At 49.5% G+C, this 21,679-nt stretch overlaps 3 protein-coding genes across 3 annotated transcripts in view; all 3 read right to left on the bottom strand.

The window, feature by feature from the left end:
* Nucleotides 1-2,333, bottom strand: part of ABL1 (ABL proto-oncogene 1, non-receptor tyrosine kinase) — a 139,234-nt gene extending 136,901 nt beyond the window's left edge. The window contains exon 1 of the mRNA XM_008537904.2: nucleotides 436-2,333. Coding sequence (XP_008536126.2) covers nucleotides 436-571 — 136 coding nt within the window. The 5' untranslated portion in view covers nucleotides 572-2,333. The remainder of the gene's footprint in view (nucleotides 1-435) is intronic.
* LOC139079596 (uncharacterized) lies at nucleotides 1,166-1,264 on the bottom strand. Its single transcript, XM_070595245.1, has one exon. It carries the CDS (start codon nucleotides 1,262-1,264, stop codon nucleotides 1,166-1,168), a length of 99 nt encoding a protein of 32 aa, XP_070451346.1.
* Nucleotides 2,334-4,912: 2,579 nt separating the features above from the next.
* Nucleotides 4,913-14,205, bottom strand: EXOSC2 (exosome component 2). The gene is made up of 9 exons (XM_008537905.2): nucleotides 14,038-14,205; nucleotides 12,618-12,719; nucleotides 11,010-11,055; nucleotides 10,692-10,781; nucleotides 9,586-9,651; nucleotides 8,771-8,839; nucleotides 7,436-7,612; nucleotides 6,693-6,821; nucleotides 4,913-6,150 (listed from the first exon to the last, which is right to left on the bottom strand). The coding sequence occupies exons 1-9, from the start codon at nucleotides 14,157-14,159 to the stop codon at nucleotides 6,070-6,072; spliced, it is 882 nt and encodes a 293-aa protein (XP_008536127.1). The 5' UTR covers nucleotides 14,160-14,205; the 3' UTR covers nucleotides 4,913-6,069.
* Nucleotides 14,206-21,679: the final 7,474 nt, after the last annotated feature.

The raw sequence follows: 21,679 nt of genomic DNA, 5'->3' as shown, positions 1-21,679 counted from the left end.
TGGGTCTTAACCACTTGGAGGATTTGATGAAAAGCTCTCTGCAGATAAAGTAAAGGATCCGAGCACCTCGGGGGAAGAGCCCGTGCCTCAGGTTAGAGCAGAGTCACCGACTCTGGATCCCGAGAAGCCACTTAAGGCCAACCTCCTCAGGAAACTGGAACAGTAAAATGGTTTGTCCAAGGTCAACAGTGAGTTAGAAGGGGAATCCGGCAAGAAATAAGCCACTCAAACAGATTTTGAACAAAGCCATAGAGTCACCAAGTAACTTTTTCGTAAAGAAAGTTCCACCGAAAACTAAGAGATAACTACAGTAACAGAAGTTTGAAGCAGAAATGGAAGGAACCGATACAAGAGCTGTTGTTCGAAAGTTCCTTTCGCACTGCTAAGCCAAATACATCAGGAAAAACATGGCCAGAAAGCCTGAAAAGCACTCACCATGTTCCACAAAAACATTGCAGTGTGGACCCCCATGCCTCGATGATTCCTTCTTCCCCGCTCCTTTGATAAAGTGCAGGGCAGGCAAACTTGGCCTTCTTTGGTCCCCAAGAACTTTTCCAGGCTGCTGCCCCATAAAGCAACGATGGTCACCCCTTTCCAGAAGAGGGTCCAAGCTCGTTCAGAAGGGTAAGTGAGCTTAGAAGGAAAATGGTACACACGTGGGATGTCACATTCACTGCATCTCCACAAGTCATGAATTGAGGTCAATCACAGAAGACATCGTCCGTAACAAAAGGTAGCACAGTTTCTAGGTTGACACATGTAAACAGGAGTTCCGATTATTTTCGCAGTTTATCAGTTTGAAGTAACGTAATGGCAATGCTCCCCCCAAAGTTTCTGGATTTTAAGTGTCTTTTTACTGGCTGAATAACAGCTTCTTTCTTTTCCAGGAGGAAAACCTAAACGGAAACATTCACAGGGGATGCTGGAAAAGGGTGAGTGACACTAAAAGGAAACGTCGATGGCCTCGGGGTGCTCCTCCAGAACTTTTCCTGTGGAAGTCACCCTCCCCCTAGCTCAGTTTCTTCATCTTCCGACAAATTTCCTGCCGAGCTGGCTGCCGCTCCTGCTTCTCTACCCTGATCGCCGGAAGGGGACACGGGTCCCCCAGACTTCAGCCAGAGCTTGCCCTCGGCTCTCACCAGAAGGAATGCATGGCCAGCAACTTTTAAGTCCGCTTTTTAAAAGGCCTGTGAAACCAGTCCAGACTTTTCCTTTGCATTAAGGCTTCGGGCTGGGCTGGGACTAAGGGGGCCGTAGGTGACATTGGAAGAAGTCAGGGCATTAGAGGCTCGCGGGAGCAACCGGGGGGAAAGGGGAGGCCCCTTGACAGCAAGGAGGGGATTTGAATGGGGGGCTCTGAGGCCAAACTCGGGGCCGGGAGTCGGAGCAAGGGGCGGCTCCGGGGTGGGAAGGAGGTTGCCGGGGCGGGGCACGGGCGGCTTACTCGGGGGGCGACGCTCCTCCACGCCTCAGGAAACGGGGTGTCCCAGGTCTGGGGGACAGAGACCACCCCAGTGTCCCGGAGCCAGGGCAGGGCTGTAAGGGACGAAGGACTCTCGCGGCCCGGAGAGCGGGGGGCGGGCGGAGGGGGGAGGAGGCCCGGCCGCCTCAGCTGCCCCAAGCCCGGGGGTCTGTGCCCGAGACACCCCCTCCCCCGGCCCCGCACGCTGCCACGGCCGCCGCGGCCAGGCAGTCACATCCCCCGAGCTCCGCCGCGGGGCCCAGCCTCCTCCCGCAGGTAGGGGCCTCGGACAAGCGAGGGGCTTCTCAGTCGCAGGACCCGGGCACCGGCTCAGGCTTCGGCGCTGCTCAGGGACGGACACCGACCCCCGCAGCCGCCATGATGGATTACGAGCCGCTCCACAACGAGGCCAGGCCCCGCCCCTGGCCCCGCCCCCAGAGACGTCTGGAGCGTGCGTCCCGGGGACCGGGACCCTCCCGGCGCCACTTTCGGAGACGCCTCCGCGCCTTCCGGGTCTAGTCTCGCTGTCCGCCAGAGCCGGGCCCGGCACGACCTTTTAAATGTGGTTTTTCCCGAATGCAAGCGTGAGTGGTAGGGGAGCACCCGCCTCCCCTGTACTGCCATTGGCCCCCAAGAATCCGGGTCTGGTGTCTCTCCTCCGTCCCATTGGTCGGCGAGGGCAGTGGGGCTAGAGCTCCCAGCCAACCGCTTTCGGCGTCGCCCGCGGGGCGTGCCGGGAGTTGTGGTCCCGCGGCGCCTGTCCCTATCCGCGCGCACCGGAGACTTCTTGCCCCTTGCTCCCTGCTCCTGAGTTTCGGTCCCGCCCTCCCGGGAGCCGGTGAACTCTAGCCGGTCTCGCGTCGGGCTGCCCAATGTCTCCCCTGCGCGGGTAGTAAGACCGGCGAGGAGCCAAAGCAAGGGGAAAACTGCGGATTGGATTTTCCCAGAACCGGAGTTGGATTACTTTCTTAAGCCTGTTTAGGGGAGAAAATTTGGCTCGCTCTTGGAAACCAAGGTATTTGGTGCTTTCATCTACCCCGCCTCCCCAGTTTCCACCTTTTTCCCAAGAAGCATTAATATTAGAATTAGCGAAAAATAAACGACTGGAAAGCATCCAACATATTGCTAACGAATTCATTGTTTCTTTAGGATAATAGGAGACTCACTCATTAAAGAAACAGCATTTGTTAAGCACCACCTGTCGGAGGGTAAGCCAGGCACAATCATAGATATTTGAGCTAGAATGAATCTTTACAATTGAACGACCTCATTTCACAGGTGAACACCTCTTCATATAAAAACATCCTCTGTGTTGGCCAAGAAAATGTCCAGATTGTTCGGTTTAGCAGGCCTACAGAGCTAGCCAATGACCCAGATACACCAAACCCACACCTGTCATAACCCATCTTTTACAACTAAAAGGGACCCGGGTCGCCTATTCTTCACTCTCCAAGCCTCCCCAGAGCAATGCACCTGACCCAGATATACTCATTTCTAAGAGAATCCGCTTATCACAGCGCCTACTCTGCACCACACACTGTTACGCTTTCCATAAACTGTGATCTTCACTCTAAACCAGTGAGGCATGTAATATTATTGCCCATTATACAGATGGGGAAATATCCAGAGAAGTGACTAACTCAAGATCACTTGCCTGGTATGCGACAAAGCTACACAATTTGAGTCCACATTGATCTTGCTCCAAAGCCCATGGTTTCCCACTGTCTCATTCAGTATCAAATAACTGTTGACAACGTTAGACAATTGATTTTTAGAAGTTGCTATTGATAGGGAGGAAACCACAGCCACATTACAGATGTTGTACAGTGATTGTCTTATGTACTTAAGGAATATTTCTGCTCGATTGGGAAACGGTGCTGATTTGAGAGACACTGCCTTCAAGAAGAAATAGTCACTTGGAGGTACTGAATGTGAAGCCTATGAAAATGTGTGCCCAAATTTAAAACTGGAATTTATATTCAGATGTTAATTGGTTTAGCTGTGCTCTCTCACAAAATAATCTGGCTGACAAACCTGGTCCTGACTTGGAGATCACTCTGCAAACTTTAACGCCCCATTCCCTTTGCTTGCCAACATTATCTTACCCTGATTACCACCCCAGTTTTCCTCTTTGAAGATTTTGCTTTCCTTTCATTCCCATTCATGCTTTAATCATTTCCTACACATCTTCAGTCGTCACTCTCTAGTTAGGTTAAAATTGGGCAATCGAATCAGAACTCTAATACACATTTCTTGGGCTAACAGTTCATTCACCAAGCACTTAGTGAGCCCGTGTGCCAAGCATCGTTGTCGGTGCTGGGATACAGCTGGCTGGGGCGGGGGGCCTTATCCTTGTCCTCGAGCATACATAGTGGGAGGGACAGGCAATAAGCACGATGAGTAACAAGCCAAAGTATGGGACTCAACGTTGGAAATAAAATTTCTGGACCCGTGTGCTTTCACAGTCAGTCCAACCCTTTCACCTCTCTGGAGCTTAAACCTATTCCTCATTCAGTTGCTAATGAGCTTCATCAAGTCGCTTTAATTCTCTGAACCACTTTCTTCACTTGTAAGTGGGGGTCACACCTGCTGACTTTACCAGGTTATCGTGAGGATCAAATGAGATCGTGTTTGGTTTTCCACAAAATTGAGACTGTGCTTCACTCAAGTCAGTGTGGAGGCCAACTGCGCTCGATGCAAAGGCTCACCCCAACCTCCACTGTCCACTTCCACCAGGCTCTAGCTGTGGGCGAACCCCAAGCCCACACTGTAATATTCTTCTCTAGAGATGCACTATGCTTTTTCACTCCCTACGTAACACTGTAGAATACTACTTTTGGGGACTTAGAACTGGAAGCCAGAGCCCAGCAAATGGCTAACAGGTTGCCAATGCTGAATAAATCCCTTTAAGTTCATATATTATTTTCATTAAAAGTGAGCCGGTTCAGTCTAATTTTGTCCTCACTTTTATAAAGCAAAGCAACCCACAAGTTGCTACAAGGATTCAGTACCAGTGTAAAAATTTCAGCTTACTCCTTTTTTCCCCACCAACTGGAATTAAACTCAACAAGGGCGCCCTCTAGTGGGCCAGAGAAAGTAGATAATCACCAAAAGGTGTTTTCAGACCTTTACATATTTCCACTTCTTAGATATCACCATTCAGGATATACTGAATGAACAGCATAGGCTGGCAGCCTGGGAGAGACCAGGTGAGAAGGATAAAATTTCAAGGAATATATGTATGGCCCTGGTCAAAACCAAACCAAACCAGAGACTCGGGCTCCCTCCCTCCCATTCCTTTCTCTCAGGAGGCACACAGCCTGGAATGGGTTCTCAAAAACACAAGTGAGCAAATCTAAACTTGCAATAGAGTCTAGAGAATGTGTACTTGTCTGCAAACTCCTCAACATGAGTGATACACTTGGGATAGGAAAAAAAGAGAGATAAAAATTTGTCTATTCATATACCATTTAATGAAAAAGAGCCAAGCTGTATTGCAAAACTGTCAAATGCAGTGTTCAACAGTAGTACCACTGAAACTGTCCTAGGTTTCAATTTTAGCAGGTAACCCAAGCAGAGAACTCAGGGGCTGTCAGAAGATTTCTGTCTGCTAAGCCCTCCTTCACCTGCACTCAGCTAGCAAGCAGTCCAGAGCACACAACAGAATGCTAATGCCACACTTAGAGAAAAAATAGTTCAGCACATACGTGAAATACAGTAGCACTTTCATATAGTGACTTTAAAAAAAACAAGTTTCCCAAAACCCAAACCAGGGTACCATTTTAGTTGGAAAAACAACGCATGATAATTCTAGCCTTCCTCGGTGAGAACATCTTGTTTCTATCTTTTAACCCTGAATTAGTCAAGAGTTAATGTTAGTACGTCAATCACAGGAGGAAAACAGCTCTTCTTTTCCCATCTCCATTTGTCTTACTTTGCTTTCCTGTTTATCAGAGAACTCAAAGCATCCATTCCTTCTATTATTGATAATTCAACTTCTTACAAGTCACCCCCAAGGCAGGGCGGGCGGAGGCAGCCAGCAGATACACTCGCCTCTAGCACTAGAAGGAACATGCAGTGGGCAGTAAGATTCCAGCCAAGCAGAAGGCTGCCTGGTTACTTTATTCCTCCATCTGGCTGCTGGGTGAACTTAGAGCTACATTCTTCACTGTGGCACTTGCGCTGTGGAGGAGGTGAGAACGGAGGCCAAAGCAGACAAGCTGGGGGTCAGGGAGGGCAGGTTTTGATAGGGGTTATTTTGTGGGGCATGGTGCCTTATGAATTGATGGTGAGGAGGAGACAAGGGTTTCTGTATGATTCCGGACGGGTGTCCTCTCAGCTGGAACGCTGCGTGCTCTTAAGGACCCAAAACTCCCCCTCGTGCTGGGACCCTGCAGGCACCCCAAGGAGCCCGGCGCTGCCCCGTCCCACACTTTGCCTTAGAACAGGAGACAGCAGGTCTGGGGGCTGGAGGCAGCCCGATGGAGGTCAAGTGATGAGGCTCCCAGTCACAGTGCTGAGCCCACATGGGGACCACAAATCAGCCTCTTCACCTTCAAGAACTGCTCCCGTCAGGTACACACAGTCCTGTCCTTCAGACGCTTCTCTTAGCCCTCCTGTTCTAAAAGTCTCTGGCGTGTTTCCAACACAATTTCCTCCATGATTTCTGGCTTTAAGATGTCTTTGATCTGAAAAAGAAAAAAAGGTATTTGTTCAGAAAAGAAAGCAAACCTAAGCAGACCATCAAGCCAAGCTAAATGCAGAAACCAAGCATAGTTAACAGAAACCTTCTATATTCCTTTCATTTATCAGAGGCAAAGTATTACAAGATAACAATCTACTAGAACCTAGATTAGTAAGTCAGCAAGATTCTCTGGGATACAGCTGACAATAAGAGATGTCATACTGGCATTCACTAAAAAGAGAGCTGAGACTGGAATGGGCAAGATGAAGTCCAGAGGGTTGCTGTCATAAACTAGTTCCACCTGGCACCCCCAACCCCCCCAATTCCTTACAGTGACACTAGACACTGAGAATATTACAGTGTCTTGGGGAAAGATCTACCAGGCATTCATTCAGACTTTCCACCATATCATTTCCCTCTGATGGACATGGTAACGGTATCTGGGAGATGTACTTGCTGTCACTGGGAAAACACTGGAGCAAATCGATAAGCAGGTACTGCCTGCTCCCAGATAAATGAGGAAGAGAGAAGCCCTGGGCGAAATACCGGATGTGGAAGGGATGCCTCATAGCAATACAGGATACTGGTGTCATACAGCATCATCCTCTGAGTTACCAGCGAGACGATACAGTTCCGAAGCCGGGAGATCACCTCTCGATCAGCAAGGGAGACAGGCTATCAGGGGATGCAAAGACAGAGTGGAAGGAGATATAAACAGGACCAAATAAGTGAATGGTCACAGCAAATCACAAAAACCAAGTGTAGGGGCCAGCCCCGTGGCCAAGTGGTTAAGTTCGCACACTCTGCTTTGGTGGCCCGGGGTTTTGCTGGTTTGGATCCTGGGCACGGACATGGCACCACTCATTGAGCCATGCTGAGGTGGCATCCCACATGCCACAACCAGAAGGACCCGCAACTAAAAATACACAATGATGTACCAGGGAGCTTTGGGGAGAAAAAGGAAAAATAAAATCTTTTTTTTAAAAAAAAAAACCATGTGTAACTTAGTATCACTCTGGGATTCCAAACCAATCAAACAGCTAACTCCAAGAGAGATTAAAAAGATGGATCCTCCAGTGGCTCTTCAGCTATTACCCTGCAGCTTTGACATCAGTTGCTGATTTCATCTCTTCAGACAATACAAGGTTCATGAACACACCTCAACAGAAACGTAAACTAACTCAGACTACAGTAACAATATAGTCAAAAAAACAGCGAGCTCCACCCGCCCCAGAAACAAAGCAGAGACTGAGTGCCACTCCATCCCAACAACAGCAGTGTTCACTCACCTCCAGGTTTGCAATGAAGCCCCCTGCATCCTCTTCTTTGTGCTCAGGGGTAGGGTAGATCCAGATGAAGCCGTTGTTACCCAGAATCACTGAGGCACCACAGGGCAAGTCATGGAAGTGAGTCTTCTGCCGTTTCACCAGGGAGGGGGAAACCTGGACCAAAACGCCCTGACCTAGCTAAAGAAATACATCATGAATTACGTCACAGTGGGATCATCAATGAGGCGAATGACAAGATTACAGAATACATGTCCTGGTTAAACTGGGATCAGGGCCCTTCCTGGTAATAATTGCTGTCACCTAGATGCACACACACAGTAGTTATTCAAAGAACACTTCTGGATGCACAGGCTGTTAATATAACCCAAGAGACAGTGACTTTCAATACCCTCCTCTACCATTTTCCTTTGCAATCACCATCATCACATTCTAATCCAGGGCTGGTGCGCTGGCTGCTAGAGAAGCTGGAGCCAAGGAGGATGTAGGCACGAGCCTCTTGTGGGCCAAGGAGCACTGTTCTATTCCACCCTGAGCCCAGCCACCTATTCTGCCCATAGATGTGTGCCACTGGGCAAGGGGACTGGCCCAGGGCTGGGTGCAAATCCATCCCTGGTTCCTGGCAGTCAGCTCAAAGTCAACATCTGGCTGACGGAGGGTCTGCAGTACCCAAGCCCATGACGGTCAGCACATGTGGCACAGCAGTTTCATCTCCTACTTCAAAGACATGAAAGGGCTGACTGTAGTCGTTCCAGTGAGGGAAGAGGTTTTTGCTCCACTCAGAAAATGAAAAGGTTCACCCAGATAAAGCCAAGAGACTAATAAATCATAATTGGTTTGGGGAAGTATACTCTCAATTAAAAAAAAAAATAGCCTCAAAAAGTCACTTCATACAAGAAAAGCAGTAAAATTTCACTTAGAGGCTCAAGTGACAAACCAATCTTTCCTAACAATGATACCCATTTTATTGATCGGACATTTGTCTAAGGGCCGAGACCGTCCTGTTTCGTCAGTCCACGACCTTTCCGTTCCAAGGACTGTCTCTCAGCCCTGGCCCCAGTGCAAAGCTGCAGCATCCCTTGGGAGGGAGCGGAGATGGCAGGGCCTCAGGGCCCACGGTCACAGGGGCTCTTCTGCCAGAACAAGCTCCTCAGTAGAAAAAGGACAAAAGTTTTCATCCTTTACAAGGCTACTGACCCATGACAGTGTAAATCAATCAGTTTGTGGCATGCCAGGTTTAATTTCTGGGGTTCTTTAGAATTCCAGAGGGCGCTGGGGGATTCAGAGACGGATTTGAAGTCTCAGTCAGCAAACGGGAACTGCAAGGGCCCAACTTACTTTTCCGTATTTTAGACTCCTCGTGTGCAGAGAGACGGCCCCGTCAGAGAACACTGCCTGCACCTCAGCCTGTCCGGGGCAATAAAGGAACACACACTCTCACGTCACTGCCTCCCCCAGGTCCTGGCCCCACCTCTCCATCCTTTCCTCCCGTCTCGGACTGTCCTGCTCTGCAGTCTTAGGTGGACCCAGAGGACATCACTGTGACCTAACCTCTCCCCTATGGCTGTTATGAATATCTTGATATGAACGGCACCTTTTCTACTCCCTAGGATAAAAGTTAACATCATGAAGAAATTTAAGTCTAGCTTAAAGCATGAGCCACTGTAAGTTACAAGACACAAAGAAATGACTTAGCAGCAGCAGATCTGAGTAAGAGGTGGAGAGCAGTCTGCATTAAGGAAACGACAAAGGCTGTAGTGCAGCCCTTGACACTTGATCTAGGACTCAGATCCCTGCAAGGGTTACATGTTTCTCCTGTTGCAGACGTACAATGTAAGCCCCGTTTCCCAGCTCCAGATAAAGCATAGAGATGTGGGAATATGGGGCCGGCCTGGTGGCACAGCGGTTAAGTTTGCATGTTCCACTTTGGCGGCCCGGGGTCCACCGGTTCAGATCCCAGGTACGGACATGGCACCGCTTGTCAAGCCATGCTGTGGTAGGCGTTCCACATATAAAGTGGAGGAAGATGGGCACGGATGTTAGCTCAGAGCCAGTCTTCCTCAGCAAAAAGAGGAGGATTGGCGGCAGATGTTAGCTCAGGGCTAATCTTCCTCAAAAAAAAAAAAGATGTGGGAATGCAAAGTGCAGGATACACTGATGAGGTCTCCTTCCTGCAAGAAGCCTCGCATCGCCAGCTCATCTTCTGCCGATCTTCTCCTCTGAAATACACAGAGATGATGACGTCACTTAAGTCAGATCCTACAGAAAGATCTCCCTCCATCTCTTCTTTCACTTCCTCTTGAGATTGCTGAAGCCAGCCACAATATTCCGACACTACAGCAGGAAACGTGTGCCACTCAAGGGCAAAAAAGAGCGATAACCACTACTTCCCATCTGACAGACCCCCCCACAGCTCCTCTTCTCCTTCCTCTCTGCTGCCTTCTTCTGAATAACATTCCAGCTCCTTACGTGATATTCAAAACCCTCTCAACCTTCCATGGCAGCCCTCCACGCTCCAGCAGGACCAGACTACCTCCGGTTTGACTGTATCTTTGCTCACCATTTCCCTTTATCTCAGATTCCCTGAACTCATCACTGAAATTGTATCCTTCCTTCAAGGATCAACGCCAGTGCCCATCTTTCCTGCGAGCTTCTCTCACTGAAACGAATCAGTCTTTCTGTACAATCACACACTTGTTTATTCTTCAACTGGCAGGTGTCTGGATCAGTTATCTCCTATCTCCTGCTGATCTGTAAGCTTTCAGAGACTCAGTCAGGCCTCCTTGATCTTGGCGTTCTCCAGAGCCTGGCACAGCGAGCCTCTCTGCAAATATAAGCTGGCGGAAGATAAAGGTGGACCACGGCATTTTACAAAAGGGTGCAGTCGTCTGCAACAACCAGATGCCATTCAACTCATGAAAACTAGTCTAAACACAACTTCTCAAGGAACATCTTCACTGTGCAAAGTGGATACACCCAGAAAAGGAAAATTAGTAGCACAAAGCATCTGAGAGCTTTTCCCCAACTCTCTTGGGATTCCTTCCCATGGACGTTTCAGATCTTACCACACACCAACTGCCACCAATGTTGGGAGGCCTGAGCCAAGTGAAAAGCCTACCTGTCGGCCCAGGCAGGAAAGTTCACAGCAGACAAACAGGAGCCAACGGGGCAAACTCAGTGTAAAGCAAATTTCTCTGGTGAAACAAAGGACCCAGAGCTCTCACTAGCAAACTACACAGTCCCCGCTGGGGACCCTTACCAGCTCTCCCCCGGGAAGGTTCATGGATGAGAGAAGCAAGACTGAATCCAGCCTAGAGTTCGTCTCCACCTTCCACCTCTTCTGCTGAACCTAAAACAGAAATTCCACACCTGGACACATGCTCCAGAGGCAAGAGCTCACACCGTATGGGACCCAGCATCCCAAATATATAACAAGACAACTGTTCACGTCAAAGGTCACGCAAGAGCCGAATGCAACGAATGCTTCTTTCACATAACTACATATAGAAAGACCATTCCATTCATTATATCACCGGCTTGCCCTTACTTTATAAAAACAATCTGATATCAGCTTTACCTCTGTGATTCTCCCCACTACAATGTCTCCTACTTCACCATTATATCTGAAAGAAAGACAAAAGGTCATCCGTCAGTGAAAAGACCTTATTATGAAACCAAGCACCATTTGAGTTTCAGTTAACCAGGATGAGGGCCTTGATTCGGCACCACATTTAGTAAATTCACATAATTAAGCTATTTGGACTTATCGTCAGGAACTAGCAACTTCAAACATTTCTGCATGCATAAAGTCTCCATTAACTATTCTTAAACAAACCATTTATCGCAAGTAGTTCATTAAGTCTGAAGCCCCTGTCTTGTTAATTACATGACAATGGTAAGCACAGAATATTTTCTGCAACTCTCTGGAACACAGATGGGTTCTGCACCAGTCAGAGGAGGAGAACGGTGATTGGTGGCGTCCATGCTGAAGGCTCAGTCCTTGGACCTCTTCTTTTCAGCCCACACTCACCTCTTGGTGAGCTCATCTGACGTAATGGCTTTAAATACCACTCATGACTGTACAGGTCCCCCTGAATTCCAGACTCTAGTCCACTGCTGGCTACCCAACATCTCCATTTACATGACTAAGAGGCATTTCCAAATGAAATGAACCTAAGACAGAGCTTTCCCTCCCTCCCTCCTCCAACACAAACTGATCCTGTCCCAGCCGCCACCATCTCAGTAAGTGGCAACTCCATCCCTCCGGCTGCTCAAGCCCAAAACCTTGGAGGAACCCTTGATTTCTCGCTCTCTCTCATGCTCCAGGACAAGTCCAGCAGATCCTACTGGCCCTAGCTTCAAAATATACACAAAAAATCAAAGGCATCCAAATTAGAAAGGAAGAATTAAGACTGTCTCTACTCATAGACATGATCCTATATATGGAAAATCCCAAAGAATTTCAAAACCTGACAGCTTTCCATAATAAAAACACTCAGAACACAAAATATATGCAGAATTAATTGCTACTCCCCACTTTTACTGCTACCACCTTAGTCCAAGCCGCCATCAGATCAGATTTGAAAACAGTCCCCTAATCTGTCTTCCTAAGCCTGCTCTGTCCCTCAACTGCCCCACGGAGGCCAGAGTGATTTCATTAGAACAGAAGTCAGATCATGCCCCTCTTCTGCTCCAGCCCCTCCAGTGCCTTCCCAGATTACACAAAGTAAAGTAAAAATGCTTATCATGGCTACAAGGCAGGCCAACTGCCCACCTCAGTCTCTGCCTGCAACTGCTGCTGTTCCCCCTCGCTAGCTCTGTTCCAACCCCGCTGGCTTCCTTTCCGAGGCTAACCTCTGTTGAGTCCTTCTAGGTAGCAGGCCCAGTGCTAAGTACTTTACATGCACCTTTTCAATGAATTCTAATGAAAATCCTATGAGCTAGTCATGATATTATCCTCATTTTGCAGAGGAGGGAACAAAGGTTTGAGAGGTCAGATTACGTGCAGAAACCTTTGAAGCCAGCACTTACCTACTGTCATCTACACATTTTCCAAATCGCAGACCTACAGAATGACGGGGCAGACAGGGGTGGGGGTGGGGGTGGGAGGACTGGCGTGGCTGAAAAGATCTGGCTGTGCAATACGGATGCCGCAAGAAAGAGAATACACACCTTTTGCTCTCACCTGGTTTTCAAAGCTTTCACACAGATCAACTTGTTTACTCTCTCCACAGAGCCAGCCACAGAGGCAATGAGCTTCTCTTCCCCCATGTAAGTTCCATGGCCCCTGTTGCAAGAGGAAGATACAAAGACACCGGGGAAACAGTTGAGATGACCTCTCTCGTCAAGAAAAATGTACTCCTCAACTCTAACAGGTTCCTCCCGCCTTGAAGTCTGACTTTTGTGCTGGTTGCTCGCTCTGCCCAGAACACTCCTTCTCTAAAGCTCCATGGACATCTCCCCCATCTTCCTCAAGTCTACTCAAATGTCACTTTCTCCATTAGGCCTACCTACACTACCCCATTTAAAACAGTCACCTACCCCACTGCCACCACCCCCACCATAGTCCCAACCACAGTCCACTCAGCCTGCTTGACTTTTAATTTTTTCCACTGCATTTATCACCAAACATTCTAAATAACTCATTTGTTTGTCATGCTTGTTGTTTATTATCTGTCTCCCTGTTAGAATATAAACACCAGGACAGAGATTTCCACTTCTTTCACTGCTGTACCCTAACCACACATAATATAAATACATGTTGAATGCACGAACGAAGAACTGAATCTTAAGATTCCTAGGACCCAATAACCTCAAACCAAAAGGCTTAAAAGGCAGTGCTGTAAATGCAGTAACTGTCCTATACATACATGTGTACTCCCGCATAAAAGGCTGAACTACCACTAGTATTTATCTATGATGGCGACATGATGGTGAGTTTTGCTTCTTTTCTTAGTTATTATCTCATTTAATCTTCATGACCCTATCAAATCGTTACTGCTCTTATCACTATTTTCGAGACGAGAAAACTGTCCTTGGAGAGGTAATACAGCTAATAACAGGTGATGGCAGCAGGACTGGAGCCCCAGCTGCCCGACTCCAGAGCCTGCTGTCTTAACTACAACATATTATTCTGCTCTCACATTCAAAGTTGTCTATTTGGGAGCACGGAGAATAATATATTTTTGCCCTAAGCTCAAACAATGATTGACTCCAAAACTGAACACCCGGCAGAAGATGACGCCGAGGGAGAAGGAGGTCGAGTCAGGAACGCCCACCGTCCCCTCAGATAGCTGAGAGCTATTACGAGGCCCTGCTCCTAAGCCTCCCCAGTTCCCCAGTCTCCCACGAGGAAGGCTCAGAGAATTGGGCCTCAGAAAGAGGACCTAGGAGTCACGGCCACCAGAGGTCAGCAGAGGAGGATTTCAGGAAGCTGATGGAGACAGACAAGATGCAGGGAGTAGAAGCTGGAGGCCCCGGAAACGAGGCGACTGGGATGCTCAGCAGATGTGCCCTGGGTCTTAGACGGGTTTCGGCCAGCAGCCCACGTGCGGAGAGCCCTGCAGCCGCCCCTTGTGGCCCCGAGTCCCCAAGTGCCCACGTACCGCATGAAGCCCGTGTCCGTGGTGATCGTGTCCCCCGGCACCACCAGGTGTTTCTTACTCTCGCGGCCCAAGCTCTCACTAAGAGGCTTGCGAGCGACGGGAAGGCGCATCTCCATCGCCATCTTGGCGCCAATGCCTCGCGCAGGCGCAGCCCGGGCCGAGCCGCAATATCCGGCCCCGGAATTCCCGGCCGGCTCTCCGAGGGGCGGGCAGAGCGGGGTCTCAAAGCAACCGCCAATGGGAACTCGCGGTCTGGCGGCCATGTTGAGTATTGGCAGCCATTGGGTTAACAGGAGGGGAAGGAGGGAGCCGAGTTGCCATCTTTACTATTGGCAAGACTACACCTGTGCAATAAAACCTCAGATTGTGTGACGTTTGACTTTTTACCAAAACTCTCTCGTACTCGTCATCCCATTTATTGTTTATCGAGGTTAGAGGTAATTGAGAAATGGACCTCTGAGTTCCCTTCCAACTCTGAGCTGCTAAAATCCGATGTTTTTGCATGAGAGCACTCAGGGCTATCAGGAGGTGGGTGGGATCTACAGAAAACACTATTTGGACAGAGAGAAGAGCCCCTTTTCTTACTGTTCCTAGTAGCCCCAGAATTCTACATTACAGCCGCCCCCTGGGTGCTGGTTCCTTCTTTCATAATAACTTCTTTTGAGTGAGACAATTTACCCTAACCTTTCTTTCGGAAAAAAACGAGAAACCTAAGAAAACATTCAAACCTTGTAAGGCAGGCATATTTGGTAGGGAGGACAAGTGCACACATAATACAAAGATCTTGGCTTATATGTACCTTCCTTATGTATTACTTACATCCAGGGAAGTGAGCGCTCTCTGTGTGCCAGGCATAGTTCTAAGGAGACAGCGTGGATAGACAGACATATAGGTGGGGGTTTTCTCCGTGTCCTGTTTAACGGAGGATTTCCCTCCTCTCTTCTCCCTGTCACCCACTAACCTCTCCTTCGCCTTTGCCCTGCATGGTTTATAGCATTCACGACAAACTGAGTTTCAACCTCAGGGAATTGGGGATGATAATTCTTCATGCACGGGGACCCTAAAGAGGATTCTATGAAATTAGTTGTATCAGCCCCACACGTTGTGTTCGGTCAATCAGGTCTGCTGTCTCCATCAGACCAATCATTTGATAAATTAGGTGAATCTGCAAATTAGGTAAATTCTTGCATCTAAGCAAGGCTGCTGACTACACTTGTCAAGAAAGCCAACCCTGCGGGGCAGTCGATGATATAACTTCTAGAGCTCCCTAGGGCATCCTGTCAGTGGGCAGACCAGACGCTTGCCCTCCTCCCTGCCCGGAGGGAGGGGCTAGAGCCAAGAAAGTGTAAGAAGGGTCCATCTGTTGCAGCCTGCATCGGCCATAAGAGGGCAGTGGTGTCCTTTGAGCCAGTGTAGCCCCATTCTGGGGGAGCTGGGCCTAGGAGTGTCCTTAGACTAAGAGCAGGGTATAGTCTTGACATCAGCCAGTTTCATCCCAGGAGGGACGGACATGACCTTAACCCCTCCCATTCTCACTGCACTCACATTTACCAAGCCTGTCACAACGTCGGGATTACCGATGCTGTTTCAGTGTAGCGGCAGATGCAGTGTCTGGTGAGAGCTCGTTTCCTGGTTCACAGACGACTGTCTCTCTCACTGGGTGCACACGTGGTGGAAGGGGTGAGGGAGCTGTCTGGGGTCTCTTGTATAAGGGCGCTAATCCCATTCATGAGGGCTCCACCCTTATGACCTAATCGCCTCCCCAAAGCCCAACATATGAATATGGGGGGACACAAACATTCAGTCTATTGCAGCTATCTTTTTATAGAGAAGGAAACCGAGGCCCCAAAAGGACTAGAATTCACCTAGCAGTTGGTGGCCGGGCCAGTGTTCCTTCCCACGGCACCTGCTCTACCCCAGAGCCTGTGCCCTTTCCTACACACCTCCTGAGGGCCTGCTGAGGGCCTTACAAACGTTGTTGTACTTATTCCTCACACTTGGCCCATCTTGGAAGTAGGCATTGCCATCCCTGACGGTCATTTGGGGCCACCAAGTGCCTACAACAGCCCTGCAGCTGGGACTAGGACCCAAGACTCCAGATCCCCCTCCAGTACTCTGCTCTCTTCATCACACTTGCCTCTTCACACCCTGGAGATAAGCGGGCACGTGGAAACAGTGCACATCGCAGAGGGGCTTGTTAGAAATAGAGAGTCCTGAGCCCAGACTTAGGCTTTGAGGTTCTACAAAGGTGAGGGTCGAGAAGTCTGTGAGCGTGTGTTTTATTTCTATGTATTTATTTTTTGAGGAAGATTAGCCCTGAGCTAACTACTGCCAATCCTCTTCTTTTTGCTGAGGAAGATTGGCCCTGAGCTAACATCCATGCCCATCTTCCTCTACTTTATACGTGGGACGCCTACCACAGCATGGCGCGCCACGCGGTGCCTTGTCGCACCTGGGATCCGAACTGGCGAACACCGGCGGTAAAGCGGAACATGCGCACTTAACCGCTGCGCCACCGAGCCGGCCCCCATGAGCGTGTTTTAACTCCCTGAGTGATTTTAATGGCCAATCGGGCCTAACATTCATGGATTCCCCCACATCCATCTACCACCCCATCTGTGCGTCTCCAGGACCACACCCCAAGCCGGTCAACACCATCTCCACCTGAGTGTCACCTCGTAGCTCGTCTCCCTAATTCTACGTTTGCCTCCATACACCAGCCAGAGGGAGCTTTTGAAAACAGATCAGACTAAACCATTTCCCTGCTTAGAACACTTCTGGCAGCTTCCCTTTACACTAAGAATAAAATCCAAACTCGTCATTGCGGACCCTGCCCGTCTCTGACCTCGCGGCTCCCTTACTCACTACGCTGCAACAAGATGCGCTGGTCTCCTCTGGGTTCCGCGCAAGGCAAGCTCGCCACCACCGCAGATCTGTGCGCTGTTGGTGCTGTCTGCACGGAATTCTCTTCCCTGGGTCTTTGTGTGACTGGCTGCTTCTCCTCACTCAGATCTCAGCTCAAATATCACCTCCTCGGAGAAGCCTTCCGTGGCCACGGTATCTGGAAGAACTCTCAGCCCCTTATGCTGTCACTTGATCCTGTTTTACTTCTTGTCACTGAGTTTTCTTGTTTGTTTGCTTGTTTGTTGCCATGTTCCACCACGAGAACATGAGTGCTCCAAGAACAGGGACTTTATCTGTTTTGTTCAACGTGTTTCGGTGCTGAGAACTGAGTCTGGCATTTAGGGGGCAGTCATAAAGTATTTGGTGAAAAAATAAGATACGTTTGCAGAATGTATATTTGCTTCATCTGTCTCCCCCATGGGATATGAGCCCCGCAAATGCCCAGACGTGGTCTGTTTTGTTCACGGCCAGTCCCTAGGACTGTCTGGAAACATAGTAGGCCCTTTGCTGACCATGGCTTCTATTTTCTGTGTTCTGATGCTTGGATATCTTGGGACCTTGATCATCCTGAAAGGACTACCCCTCCCAGGGTTCGCCAACACTTAGATAGTCAACAACTACCCAAAGTGTGCCTTTGAAATGCAAATCCCCCAACCCGGAGCCCACACCCCCAACCACCTCCTTTGTGGGGTTCTCACACTCCAGGCCACTATCCAGGTACCAGACAACTAGGGACAGCACCTAGCCTCGGAGCTCACTGAAATTATTGAAACGAGCCAATCCTAAACCTGCTCACCCTGCCTCACCCATTCCTTCCCCTGGAAGCCACAATAAAGGCTCTTTTCTGCATTTTCTCCCTGCTGCCTCTGCCCCCTGATCGATCCCAGTGCTTCCCCATGTGGCCCTGCATGGCAGGCGTACTGTGCCTCCTGTTTCTAGAGAATTGTGAGGATAACAAAGTTCTTCCTTTGTAACAGTCACTGCCATGCCCCCATGTCTTACCATCCCTGATGAAAACACATCCCAGGTACCCTTAGAACAGCGCTCAGTAAATGTTTGTTGAATGAATGAACTTATTCAACAAGCATTTGCTGTTGAACAGCAGCACCACGGTGTGCTGGGGGGCTACAGAGCTGTGTCATTGGCTGCCCCAGCCGCCAAGGGGCTCCGGAATTCAGGGATGGGGCGTGGGGGAGGAAAGAAAAGCCCTCTTGACACAAGAGGCATTTGAGTGAGCCTTGACGTGAAGGAAGTGTCAACACTGGGGAGTTGGGCTGAGGGGGACAGGTGAACACCAGGTGAAAGCATCTGTCAACTTAAAAAGCAAATTTATCTTTATTTTTTCCTCAAAATGAGTTTATTTGGGAACAGGCAAAAGAATTGCAACTCAGGATTTGCATGCCATGGTGAACCATCGGCAAATCCAGAAAACAAAGGAGGGAGCTGCTTTTATAGAGAAGAACGAGGAGAAGCGAGGGGCTGTTCTAAAGGAAAATCGACTGGGGAAAATAACAGTTCAAGGCTGCAACAGCTTCTCATTGGCTGGGCTGTGGCGTTTCTGATTGGCTGGGCTGTGGCATTTCTGATTGGCTGGGCTGTTGCCGGTTCGGATAGAAATCTCCCTTCAGTAGTAAAGCATTTTATTTCCTGTCCAAGATGCAAGAGTCTGTCTCTCCCTGCTTGGTGTAATTGATGATGTATGCTAGGGCGTGAGAGCGCCCCCTACAGGCCTTCCAGACTCCAATTTAGTTAAGGTTTCTTTTATTAATTTCCGTTTGACCAACAAGGAAACCTTGAAAAATGCGAAAATAGAGGGAGCAGGGACTCTCTAGCCTGGAGCTCTGGCCCAATCGTGATCTGCCCACTGGCTTCACCTTGTGTTCCCTTAAAACGGTAAAAATAACTGCAGAAAATTTCTAATTAGAGATATGCGCAAAGATTTCTGCACAAGGACGCTCGTTAGTGTCTTACCTCTCCTAAAAACATTAGAAACTGTCTTAATGTGTATGACAGTTTTTAAGCGTGTCCACGAATTTTTTTTATACTTCTTCAATCGAGAAGTGGGGTGTGTGCTTCCTCCCCTTGCATCTGGGTCGGTTCGTGACTGTTTCTATAGACAACATATGTCAGAAGTGCCTCTAGGTGACCCCAAGGCTGGGTCAGAACAGACCATGCAGCTCCAGCTGGTTCTCTTGGAGCACTTGCCTTTGGAGCCCTGAGCTGGAGCGTAAGAGGTGCAACTTCCCAAGGCGGCCATGTTGTGAGGAAGCAGTCAGCATGGGTGCTAACCAGCCACCATCATAACTTTCCCCACCACCCACAGATGCACAGCCCAGCAGGCCAGCTCCAAGGCACGAAGGAAGCTGAAAGCTTAGGATATCTGTTCCTCCGTTTCAAGAGATCCAAGGATAATGGATATAAGAAAGGATACGGGGCGGGGCGAGGTGGGGAACAGCTGCCTCAGATTCAGCTGTGAGGTAGGTGGTAGGAGCAGCTACATCCCTCTCATCCACCAAAAGCATCCTTGTATTAACCATAGATCCCACTTATTGAGCACTTACTGTGCCAGGAGTCAAGCCACGTCCTTGACTCATTTACATACATTACCCCAATTAATCCTCACAACATCCTTAGGTGCTAAGTATCACCCCATTTTCTTTTTGAAGAACCTGAAGCACAGAGATGGTAAGTGACTTGCCCAAGGTCATACAGTTAGTGAATGAATGGCAGAACAGGGTCCCCAGACCAGGTGGCCTTTGTCTAGAATCTTCTAGTCCTGGAGGTCCTGAACCATGCAATGAGGCAATAAGTGAAAGGCACCTCTATTGGAAAGGAAAAAGTGAAACTGTCTTTATTCCCAGATAACATGATCATGTACATAGAAAGTCCAAAGGAATCTGCAAAAAGGCTACTAGAATGAATAAGCGAGTTTTGCAAGGTTGAAAGATACGAGGTCAATATACAGGGCTGGGCTACACTGCATCCCTGTGGGATGTGCAGAAAGCCCTTCAGACCGAACCTGCAGGCCAACTGGGACGTGTGGCCTACTGATCCAATGCATGGCTTCTAGAGTCAGATGCCACTGTGAAACCCTGCTCTGCCACTCACCAGCTGAGTGACCTGGGCAAGTGACTTTCTCTCTGCTTCAGTTTTCTTATCCTTCAAATGGATATTAAAGGACCACAGGGAGAAGAGCATGAGCCTCATGGGTTTGTGGGGAGGATTCCTGGAATGCAAGCATTTAAATCCCTAAGCCCAGGAATGGCTGTGGCTCTGTCCTCACGCCTTTGTGGGGAGCTGGGGATGTGCACTCTCGGGAGAGGGGCCTGAGGCCTCTTCTGGAAATGCAAGCAAGGTGAGAGGCTAGGCTTTCATAGCCAGGCCTCCCACCAGTGGGCAAATTCTTCTGGACCACCGTGCCTATCTGCGCGTCCTTGTATCCAGCGCCAGCACGCTTCTGCAGAAGCAGGTCAGCTGCAGGCGTGAGATGCACTCTAGTCTGCAATTACAGCCAGCTGCCACCAGGTGGGTTCCAGAGCCCCGGTTGTAGCCCCTGTGATCTGTGGCCAGGACGCCACAGAACAGAATTACCCGTGGAGAGCACTTTAGATTTTCATGAAGGGCCCCTCTGACTTCTCTGCAGGCCCTTCTCCCAGAAGCCAGCATTACTCTCTGGGGGCATGGCATGAGGGCCAGGAGGGAGTATAATTCCACTTTACCCGTCGGCATCCAGAGGGATGGGGATTCAGGACAGATAGCTTTGGTCATGGGAACGACAGGCCTGGGTGGCGGCTGCAGTGGGAGGAGGGTAATGCCAGGGACCACCAGAGGCATCAGAAGCCTAGTGGTGAGGTATCAAAGGAGAGGCAGAGTTTGTGACCAGAGAAGGAGGAGTACCAAGGCTGACTTCCCACACTGGCCCTAGGAGGGAAGCCCCGGACGGGCCTGCAAGTAAACACATCAACTCTACATCTCTGCCTGTGCCCCGTCCGCCAGGGTGCTAGACCAGGCCCCCAAAGTGTAGGGGGGTCTTCGGGGGTACACACCTGAAGCTCCAGATGGGGATGGCCTGTGTGTACAAAGTGTGTACGAGTGTGAATTCCAGTGTCTGCAGTGTGCACGTGTGTGCACAGCTGGGTGACGATGCATAGAGAGGTGTGCCTGAGGGATGCCAGTGGGTTGGAACGGAGACACCCTCACCGCTGGCATGAGCTGGAACACAGGTGTGAACTCACACTCCCTAGCACGCACACCTCCTCCTGGCCAGGGGACCCTGGGCCTTTATGGACCATGAAGCCCTTGGCCCTACAATGATGGCCTCCCCGTTCCTTGTTCTTCCTCAAGGAGGATCTGGAAACGGATGCCCAGAGCATTTGGAAATTCTAGGCATTGGGGGGGCCCTTGGTGGCCATGTTGGCCCACCCCCACTGGCTGCTTGAATTTCTTCAAGCTGTCCATGAAAATGAAGAAAAGAAAAGTAAGTAAAGATTTTGGGGAAGTAACAAAGTAGAAGACTGATATTTGAGAGTCGGCTGGAAACCAGGAGGAATCGGCCCAGCCCTTCCGAGATATTTGGTTGCTTTGCACAGTGGCCATCTCTTTGGGAGCTGACACCCCAGTGGTGACAGAAAGAATTTTCTTAAGCACTGCACAGCGGTGACTTTCAAAACCAGGAAGTGGAACAAGTCTTCCCGCCCCCCTCGCCAGCTTCTAGGCACTTTCCATATTTCCTTTTCAT

Source organism: Equus przewalskii, chromosome 26 (genome assembly GCF_037783145.1).
Source record: "Equus przewalskii isolate Varuska chromosome 26, EquPr2, whole genome shotgun sequence".
Lineage (NCBI taxonomy): Eukaryota > Metazoa > Chordata > Mammalia > Perissodactyla > Equidae > Equus > Equus przewalskii.
This window is presented reverse-complemented; position numbering and strand designations above follow the sequence as displayed.